This window comes from Symphodus melops (assembly GCF_947650265.1).
Source record: "Symphodus melops genome assembly, chromosome: 1".
In the NCBI taxonomy this organism is placed as follows: Eukaryota; Metazoa; Chordata; class Actinopteri; order Labriformes; family Labridae; genus Symphodus; species Symphodus melops.
This window is the reverse complement of record NC_136691.1, coordinates 36,424,266-36,435,163: the sequence shown is the minus strand read 5'-3', so window position 1 is coordinate 36,435,163 and position 10,898 is coordinate 36,424,266. Positions and strand designations below refer to the sequence as shown.

Here is a 10,898-nt window from a genome sequence, read left to right as displayed (position 1 = left end):
TCTCGCTTTAAACCAGTTAGTTTGCAATGTATCGTTGTGAACAAATTAGTCCTGATGTTCTGATTAGAAAATGACAATACTTTAATCCATTCTACTTTATTCTTTGACTTTGAGGAACCAGGTCGAAAAACTGACGTCAGACAATTTGATCTTCATGCTCTTCTTTTGTTTTGCATAGGATATCTTTCTTCTGATTTCTTTCTGGGCTGCAGGATGCTTTACTCCACTGGAGACGTCTAAATGTTAAAACTATTAATGTCCACAAACTTTTGTTTTACTTTCAACTACGGCCTTTTAGCTTCTCATGAATTACAGCAGGAGACTTATTGCAGGAGACGGACATTGTCAGGTACAACACTCAGAGAAACAACTGAAGATACCATACTTCTTGTCTAATGCATTGGCTGGGGTTTCTGTCTCCTACCAACAAACATCATCAACAGTTTTGAAACAATTCCTGAAGCGACCTAAAGACAAAGCAGTACTGAAGGAATGTCTGTAAGTACACGTGTTGCATACCAGAAGCTAAGGGGACCCATGTCATCTGCATTAGACGAGGGGAGCGTAATGGTGGTATCCTCAGTTGCTCACTTACGTGACGGAAACAGAGCCTTTAAGGTGTGAAATGAACACTCTTCTTCTGTTTTGCCAAGCGGGTGAGGAAAAGAAATAAAAACAAAAAACATGGTGATGGCATTTCAATCATTTTCACTCTGACAATGGCAACACAAGGAAAGAAATATCTGATGACATCTAGTCATATTTGAACAATTGCATTATTTCTTTGACATAAACATCACGTGTACAGTTAATAAATAATTCTTTCTGAAATGATTCTCTGATGGCAACATAGGTGAAGTGACCTTTGAGTGCTACTTTACAAGAAAGAAATATACAAAACAAGGCGTTCAGGAACAGATACAAAAATGGAACTACACTAGACTTATTTTTATATAAAAGGCTCAAGAAGTCATGCATGTGGACTATAGAACATGCTAAGCTACAGACTACATAAATCATCTTTTGGCACAACAAAACTATTGACTCTATTAGAAATGATTTGAGCTCAAACACACAACATGTTAACAAAGCATCTGTTAGGATGCTGAATATGCATGTGCAAAAAAGTGTTAACTGCTGTTTTCTTTTTTTCCAGACATGACAGAACAAGTAAAAAGTCACAGGAGCCCCCCCACCCCTCCCCCCACTCATTTTACTCTCATTGAGAATGCTTTGTGAATACAGTTTATCCATATATTATACAATGCACAACTTCCCTTCTTTCACAGCAGTAAACATGAAAAATAAAAGTTCCTCTGTCAAGTATAAGTCTTAAATTGTATTTTTCATAGAGCTTAGACATCTATTTATTTACAGTGTTCTGCTCCAAAGTCAGAAACCCCATAGTACTTCAGTGAGACACACACACACACACACACACACACTCACACACACTTACAGACACCAAACTAAAGGAGATTGAGGGAACTGAAAAGAGTAAAAGGATGACAGAGGGCTAGTACTGCGAAGGAGCATGTACCCTTTTGGTCTTTATCCGTGCTGGAGTGTCCTGGGGGTATCGAGATGGTGAGTCAGTGAGAAAAACCTCTACATCATCAGGCACTTCTTCAAGAAAGTTGGAAGGAACGAGTCCCTTGTGTCCATTGAGCTCGCCCTAAGGAGAGCATAAGCACAGTGAGACTTCATCTGCTGTGTTGAACTTGAATTACACCCTGTACTTAACAGTCCCCCCCTCTTTAAGAAGGCTCTTACCAATGTCAATACATGCTGCACAGGAGGTGAACATTTAGATGGGCTGCTGCTTTCCAGAGGGTCATTTCAACATGTTCCTTAAACATCCTGACTAATAGTTAAAGACTGGACTCACCAATATTATATAATGATGCTATGGCATCTGTTATAGTCACCAGTTTTCAAAGTTATTATTTAAAAACCATGTAAGCAGAGGCCAGCGAAGAAGTAGCAAATCAGAGCGAGATCAAATTCAAACCACTTGGATGTTACAGTTGAAAGGATTTAAAAGAGAATTATTTAAGCTGCAATTCTCCAATCAACATGCATACCTTCAATTCATGATGCATGGCCCAGCAAAGGGAGAAATAGCTGGACGTACTATCACACACTCCAAGCGTGGTCTAAGTAGACTTGCAACCTGCTCTCCGGACTCAGGGAATGCAAACTTTCAGATCCAAAAGGGGGGGTGGGGGGGGGGCAAAGCTCAAGAGCTCAAAGTCTCATGACTATAAGATGCAGGAATGAACTTTGTCAAATGTGCCCCAGGTGAGTGTAATGTTCCCTTGCAGCCATCTGAAGGGAAGTGGGTGTATAATGGATGTGCACAAAGGTTGCCCACTCCTTTTGTGGAACATGAGGCATTAAGCAGTGCAGTCTTGGATCAAAGGACTTTCCTATCCACAGACTTTGTGGGCTCAAAAGCAGGACTACAAAGTGCCTCAAGCAATAATGCCAAATCTCATGAGGGAGCACTGCCAGCAGACTCCATTTAGAGATACAGAAAGAGGGTTATCGCCTGGTGCCACTCCATCAAATTCAGTGTTACATCCATACATAACAGCAAAATAGATCTTTAACCCTTTATAGGGCAAGTGACTTATTCCGTACACATTACATATGGCCACCTTTCTGCACCTCAGTAAGGTCGAGAAGCATGTGATCCTCACTCAGCCAATCAGAAGAGATTACCCTGTGTCACTGATCCTACTATTGAGGCATTTGAACCAAATATGGTAACTTGATCAGTGTATTTTTATAAATGAAATTTTAAAAAAATTGAAAAATGTTTGAACAGAAATAAAGTTCTGTTATGTCCCCCAATAACACTCTGAGGCTGAATTTTCGAATTTTAAGGTATTTTAATGAGTGCCCAATAAAGGGTTAACGTGGACAAAACTGAGAAATCTGCCCAGCTTCTCCTGAAGAAACACTGCAACAGGAGTACATTTTTAAATAGGGCTCTAACGGATGATTCCCTGGTACTTTGAATTATTGTAACCACGCTCGTGGGCTGGTCGTAAGTTATTTTATTCCATTGTTTGATGTGAATAATGATGTTGACTGTTGTCTGTTTTATGTCTGAGCGTGGGTGAAGAGCCCAAGACAAATTTCTCACTTTGTGAGACAGTGAAGTCAATCTTGAATCTTTAATCACCTTACAGCTGCATGCAGCTGCCATTGTTCTGGTTGTGGACAGATCATCCGAGGCAACAGTGAAATGCAGCCTGGCGCAGGGCTGAAGGCTGAACTGAAGCTTGTGATATTTGTAATATATGCCTTTGAATTCAACCCTTGAGACTGCCTGTGGGTCGTTTATGGATGTCCCCAAATATGGAGAAGAGATCAAACCAGGATTTCAGCTTCATCCAAATCCAAGTGTGGTGATGTGGCACAGGCAGACAGATGTTTCTTTCATGTCACATTTACCTCAGAGAGAAAGTTAGGAAAAATTGAAAGATGAATCTTTATAGGTGTTGGCTCTGGCAGTGAGGGGGATTTAGATGGTCATGATGGTTTTCGGAAAAGGCCACTGAATCTTCAATCTAAATCATCACAGCAGCACAGTGAAGAAAAGGTTTTGTCTTCTGCTGATGCAGAGGTCAGCGTACTGTCCGGCTGATAAAGAGCAAGCCTATGTGCAGCATGTCTCTGACAACAACGAGAGCTGTCAGCCTATCTGTAGCTGGCTATAGCTTGGAGAGCTAACCTCTTCAACACCTTCACACTCATGTGGTCAGTCCAGTTACCAGCAGAGACTTTGACCAACAGTTTGTGATTGCTGGCTAGAGTTTAATCTAATTTTAAAGTCTTAATTACAGAAGCTCTCTACGGCTCTTTTTTTATTTCCAATTAACGGATAATAATGCTGGATAAAATTGTTGCATAGTTAATGGTGCATGAACTACAACTTAACCTATTAATTGATATGTAGATGGTGATCAATCCATAGTGCTTGTAAAACAAGGAACTGATGGTTAACTTAATGGTTTTGAAGTTACTTAGTGGTTAGTTAGTTGTTACTTAATGGTTAATTAATGGTTACTTAATGGTTAATTAATTGTTACTTAATGGATACTTAATGGTTACTTAATGGATAATTAATGGTTCCTTCCTGTTAGAGCATCTAGCATGTAATGTTGTGAGAGGCTCCTGTTGAAGTAGCATCTGAGTTGAATGTAGTACGGACCTCGGGGACCGCGTCGGTCCACCCCAGGACTCGGCTTAGAATCAGACTAGCTTTGATTAGCGACAGTGTGAAAATAAATCTGGATGAGAGCGGAGATAACAGAAGAGAAAATGTTTCCTTATCAGAGAGAGAAGCAACCCAAGTGAGCACTAAAGAACCTGAGGACAACACGGCTGCAGCTTGTGAGAAAAACACACAGACAGTTTCAAACCGTGTCCGGCTTTATTACATGGCTGTGCTAAATTCTCCGTTCTAATTGGTCAATTAAAGCATCCCAATGATTGGTATTTTTTCTTTCTAATGAGATCCCTGCCAAGAAGGAAAAAAAAACATTCCAAACGATGCAGCTCTGATTAAAGACTCTACAGGGCTAAATTCACCATATCAACCCTCAAAAAACACACATTATGGGATTCATCAAAAAAAGAAAATGCCAACAGACTGACAGTGGTGAGGCTGAAAGGCGTAGTGGTGATTTCTGCAGTTCTGTTTACTTCGTCTCCCTTCACCATTAATATATTCAGAGTTTGTGGGACTATTTTAAGCCATCTTCTAGACACCGCTAGACCCCACATCGTTTTCTGTTGAAGATGTCTTTCATTAATTTTTATTTTCTTATTTATTTATTTTTTTTAATCTTTTTTATACTTTATTAATCACCAAGGGGGAAATTGTGGTTGTTGCTTTCATGTGCCATCTTCACTTTCCACAATGTCTGTGTCCGAGCCTGCAGCTTTTTGTCTCTTTCGTTCCTCAAGTATTAAAATTGAAATAATCAAATTTACCCGACTTTTTAAAACGATCAGAATTTGTCCTTCAGAGTCTCTGCGTAAATAACTACGGTCTGTAACAGTGAAACATTTGACCCTCAGAATTCTGTAATTGACTAATGAGAATCGAGTATTCGACACAAACATGTTACAGTCCATGATCACACATTATTTATAGTACAATCCTTGAACTGCAATCCTTTTATGTCCTCCCACTCAGAGTGCACGTATCAAAACAACGCTCGTGCATGTGCCATATGCTGCTCTGAACCCTGCATCCCCCGTCCCCTCCAAACACACAATTAAGTCAAGGGGTTAATGTGAAATGCTTGTTCTGAAATATGAAAAAAGAAGCTTTATATTTACAAATGCATGTTGGATAGTAAATAAACATGGCTTATACTTCTTCTTTGTGGTTAATCTTACAACTGTCAAATCTGCAGCTCTTCGTTAATTATCAGTATATCAACAATATGTGCTCAGAAAGTCTAATTACTGTAAATGTTCTTTTTTAGGACTAGAATACATCCATCTTATACCTATACCCAAGAAAAACTGAAAAAAAAAAAAATTAAATAGCTTTAAATATTCTAAACTGGACTCTGAAATTAGATTAGTCAAAAAGCTTATTGATTTTCTTACTGTCAGACATAGAGTGACATAGGAAACACAATGCCCTTAACCTTAACTTTCACAATCTTGCGAAGCAGTTTGGAAAGTGTGCTTGATGGCTACATTTATGATATTGTTCTTAGAGTCAAGAGCTAAAGCGGGTTCTCCCAGTAGAATTCAGCATCTAAAGCATTTTGAACATGTGGAAAGACTGATAGTATGAGTAGCATAAGATGTTTACTCTACACCCTGTGTTTAGATATGGAACATTACAGAAGAAGAAAAACAGCGTTTTTAATCTGATCTGTTTTCCACAAGTGAAAGTGTACATAGTTCTTATGCTTAATATTATTTATTATGTTCTTCCTTTTTTTAATTAATGTACACTTGCTTGTAGCTGTTTTATTTTCCCACTTTTTTTTCAAGTTTTTTGCTGTTGACGCTGTTTATATTTCCTGTTTCCTGTTTTTAGAGCTGCTGCAACAACCAAATTTCCCCCATTGGGGGATCAATAAAGTTTATCCTTATCCTTAAGAAAAAGCATATAAACTAACCAATAGGAAAACATTAGTTAACAGTGTAAAAGAATGAAGCCTGACAGGCATCATAAAACATTGATTTTATTCAAAATATAACAGTGTTTTTTAAACATCTGTGTTTTCACATGTAAGGATAAATTAAGCTGGCAACAGTCAGGGTTTAAAAAACAAACAGCTGAGGAATAGCAATGTTTCAGACTTACATAGTAAAAGCCGTCTTCATCAATTTCACCAAAAACTGATATGACATCACCGGCACAGAAAGTCAGCTCAGCCTGTCAAAGAAGAAAAAGCTTTTAGACATGTGTGATCGGATGTGCTTTTCTTATTGTTGAAAGTGATTAAAGTGAGCTGAAGACTTTTCAAAACATCACGATAACTACTGGGGTTTTATGAGTTTGAAATGCTGTGCTTCCTTCTCCAAAACAATGTGATGCATCTTAAACACAAGTGTCAATTCAGTCTTTGCAGATGGACTGTTGCAACTGTAAATGCATCAAATGTTGGATCTTTGAAGACAGGATTGCATACACGTGGTACAGTACATCTGTCCTATGGGATTCTCCAAACCACACAAACCAAACATAGCGCACATACAGTATGTGGGTGACACAAAAGACAAAACATAGAAGGGGAGGTGCTGGCTCAGGCAATGCATGAGGGGCTGTGTCATGACCACCAGGGACAGAGGGCTGTGCCCCATCATCCAGGCCCGCCTCCTCATTTGTAGTCCAACAAACGGGGGGAAGAAACACACACAACCAGACAGTAGCGTACCCTTCTCACTCACCTCTTCATACAGTCTGCTGCCCTCATACTGTGACGGGGACATTGCCAATGGAGAGGTGAGAGTACGTAAATGGGGGTAAGGGCAAAAAAAAAAAAAAAAGCACGGGAGAGTATTTTAATCCTCTAGTTTACACAATGCTAACTAAATGCTCACTCAACCTCATCTTTGAACATATTGCCCTCAAACCCAACTAAAGGACAAATTCAACATTATCATGTTTAGCGCTAGATAAGAAGATGCTCTCTGCATTAATCAAACCATAGCTTGAAGATGCTAACTGAGCTGGACATTAACTCTGGAGGATATGGTGAAACTGCCTGTCTGACTCTGAAGGGGTTAACAAAATCTGCCTATCTCAGTTAAAGATGTAGTAGTAGTAACTTTGACAGGGTCTATCTAGTGTCGTTTTGAGACCCAGCTCAAACCAGAAAGTTAGGTCCTCATATGACATTATATGCAATGTGTAAGAATAGTGCAAAAATATACATCAGTGTGAATAACAACGTACACTATACAGGTTCCTAGTCTTTCTGCTGCTCTGCATGTTTAACACAACATATGTGTTTTTAACATGTTGGCTCTACTGAATCCAAAGTAATTCCCATAAACGGAAGAGCTGCTCTTTATTCAAAAAGGTTCTCATCATGATTTCCCCCATTTAGCTGATGGTGACTGTTGGCTAGTGAGGGCTTCATCTGATCAAACACTTCAGTTGTTCTTGACTGGATTGGTACAAAGCTTAGTAACTGCTCTGGCCAGCTTCTCCGAATACGGACACTGCTGGTTGTTTTCTACTGTACTTTTTACACTCGCTGTTGATAAGTCTCTCAAGTATTCCCATTAAAGAATCCCTTTAAATGTGAATGCACAAATCATGTTTCTAGGGTTCGACATTAAAGGGAAAATGTTTTTTTATGTGCAGTAGGATTGCTCTTATTTTATTTTATTGCATTTTTGCATGCATGTTTGGATGCTAGTAACGTTTTAGTACATAATAAACAAATGAGGTATTATGGGTTAAATAGTAAGCTCTAGACGTTCTGGTAGGCTTACTTTCTCTCATGCCATGAGATAGATAATAGAGAATGATTTTAATCTTTTAATCAAACTTGGCAACACATTGACTAATTCCCAAACTATACCATTAAAAGAAAAAAAGTGTGCTTTGACACGTCAGAAAAAAATTGTACTTGTAACAGTTCTTATGCATCTGTTTAACATGATGATGGTAACACAGAGAATGATCAAGACAAAGTGAAAAGCGAGAGCTAGAAGAGGACAGTACCTCCACATCAACATTGGGGGAGCTCTCTCGAGGGTCGTAGTCGTACAGAGCCACCATTCTACGTGTCGACATGGGATGTTGACGGCCACTCCGTCTATTTCTCTCTGTGAAGTCCAATGGTAAAGTAAATTAAGGCTAATGAATAACTTTCACACTTGGCAGATAGATGTAATGATAAGTGAGGATATGTAACAGTTATGCAGATCCAATCTTTGCAATCTGATCAAAGGGTTTCCAATGGAATCTATTCTGATGTTCATAGTTTTTGAAGAGCTTAGTGACAGCTAATATAATGGACATTGGGCGACATGAGCTAAACAAAGATTATTTAAAGATGAACAAGGATGAAGAGAAGTTTGAAAAGCAATAGATGAAGCAGGAGAGCAGCTAACTGCACACAGACCTCTCTTAGACTTTCTGGATCTGCGATTAATTGAGCGTCCATCTTTGAAACGGTCACAGTTCACTTCACAGGAAAGCAAAGAAACACAATTAAGTGGGGAGAGCAGAGAAAATGAGAACATAGTAAAAGATAGGTCAGTAGAGAAGTAAGTTGACAAAGCAGTCAAAGAGGATAAAGGGGTAAGAGAAAAGAAAAAGGAAGCATAGAGGGGGGTAAAAGAGGGGTCTCACCTAACTTCTCCACAGGAGTGTTGAGTGGTAGGAAACCCTGTTTGAGGAGCTGGTCCATCATATTGTCATCCTCCGTCTGGATTTCAGAAACCATATTACAGGGGATCAGACCCACTCTATCTCGGATTTCAGCCCTGTAGAAGCCATCCGTGTCTTTATTCCCTAACACCTAAAGGAAGAACAAAGTGTCAGGGAAAGACATGCAGTAGAACCAAGGCAAAGATAAGAGCCAACACATCACCTTGATGATCTGGCCTTCCTTGAATGGCAGCTCCTCATCCGCTGCGTCAGGGTTAGGAGACATGGACATGGGGTCGTAGTCAAACAGAGCCACAAACACTCGGGTCAACTCGTCTGGCTCCGACTCCTCGTAGTAATCCAGGGAACGCCGTCCCCGCCCGTGTCTGCGCCCGCCATAGCCGTCTGAAACATAGAGGAGGCCTCTGCTGCTACTACCAGCCTTATACAGCCACGCTGGCTGTAGAGGCAATGAGAGCAGAAGATGTCTCTCTGTTAGAGCTGACAGGGGAGAGGGCGATGAGATGCATGTGTGAAAAAAGAGCCAGATTGAATCCCGTCATTTGAGCTAATGGTTTTAATCTCTGTCAGTTTAAAAAATGTCTGTTGTTTTTCAAACACCAAAAGCAAAGAAAGCTTTTACAACAAAGGCCCAGTGCAATGGTAGCACAGCGAGGTTCTTCGTTCACACATCTCTGTTTGCTGGCGGGACAGTCACTGAACATCAAAGATCACAGCACGTCACAGCACGGACAGAAAACACAGGTCAAGCAGTCTGTTGGGGTGCAGGGGAAACTGAATGACTGTGCACACCAGGAGGACACAAGTAACACTGCACTACTGTTCATTGCTGTTTCACTGCCTTATCTCACAGAGGCTGATCAACATGCATGCTTTCCTGGGATTAGACATGATTAGGAGAGCATTCCACCATCAAACGCAGGTGTGCTGTCATGCTTAAAGACCACATCTGGAAATAATGTGCAGCGAAAAAAAGGGGCAAAGGCACGCTCCCAGGGAAGACAGCACATCACATGCCCCAGCAGTTCCTGGCAACACAGATATCAGGGACAGTAAGGGGGAAGGGATGAACCTGATATCAGTTCCTCATGCTTCTTATGGATCACCATGTTAAATGTTTCAATGGCAGGTTGTAAAGTCTGGATAATGGCTCAAAGGTAATGCAACCAATACTAACCTAAGCCACTTTGATATGCTTTTTCAAATGTGCAATATGTGCTCCACTGGTGTTAAATGGGTTCGATTCTGATGGCAGCAAAGTTAATGATAGTGCAACCAAGTGATACCAACAAGGCAAGAATGCAACAACCCATCCACTAATGTGACTTTCCTTCTCACTGTGCTGTGAACGGGTCATGCAAAATAACATCGAAATGGGCTGCTGACTCATTAAGGCGGGAGGAGAAGGAAAGGAGGAGATGGTGGAGAAGCTACTGCAGAGGATGTTGGGTTAATGTGGTGGTTGGGGTGGGAGCGTGGTCTGGTTATTGAGGGTAAATGGGGAGAGTGAGTGAGTTGGGGTTTCTTGGGATTTAGGGTGTAGGAGAACATACAGGGAAGGGATTCTCATTCTCCAGCAACGGGGAAAGTGGCCAGTCTTTTCTTCCCCCGTCAGCTTTATTCAGCTAAGCTAAGCTAAACACTGAAGCTAACTGTCCAGCACAGTACAAAGGCCACCATGATATCACTGCATTTTTTGGTCTTTTTTTCTGACCTTGTCAAGTTGAATTGTCACCTTGGAGAGAAGCTGTACCACATACCATATTGATCCTCTGAGGACAAAGACCGCCATATCCTGCGTCGAGCTACACTGCCATAGTAAACATCCTCCTTGACGGGTGAGAGGTTCCCCTCACTCCCCTCACTGTTACTGTCCATGGTGATCTCTACAGAAGACACCAATCACAACGTTACGGTCAGAGATCCCCCACACACACACTCTGGTCTACCCCATGGCCCATTCACTCATGCTGAGATAGTAGGATGATGAGGTTGCCCTGAGGTGGGA

General features: G+C 40.7%; 1 protein-coding gene across 13 annotated transcripts in view; it reads right to left on the bottom strand.

Moving 5' to 3' along the window:
• Nucleotides 1-10,898, bottom strand: part of rimbp2b (RIMS binding protein 2b) — a 92,266-nt gene that overhangs the window by 3,594 nt on the left and 77,774 nt on the right. For 3 of the 13 annotated variants that reach the window (XM_079353823.1, XM_079353829.1, XM_079353826.1), the window contains 8 exons: nt 10,651-10,776; nt 9,093-9,274; nt 8,852-9,020; nt 8,622-8,684; nt 8,219-8,322; nt 6,934-6,960; nt 6,347-6,418; nt 1,541-1,675 (listed from right to left, as the gene is read on the bottom strand). In XM_079353823.1, the coding sequence (XP_079209949.1) occupies nt 1,541-1,675; nt 6,347-6,418; nt 6,934-6,960; nt 8,219-8,322; nt 8,622-8,684; nt 8,852-9,020; nt 9,093-9,274; nt 10,651-10,776 (878 nt within the window). Of the gene's footprint in view, nt 1-108; nt 641-1,540; nt 1,676-6,346; nt 6,419-6,933; nt 6,961-8,218; nt 8,323-8,621; nt 8,685-8,851; nt 9,021-9,092; nt 9,330-10,650; nt 10,777-10,898 lie in introns of those variants that run through there. The other 10 variants (XM_079353834.1, XM_079353827.1, XR_013779958.1 and 7 more) reach the window with 9 other exon arrangements.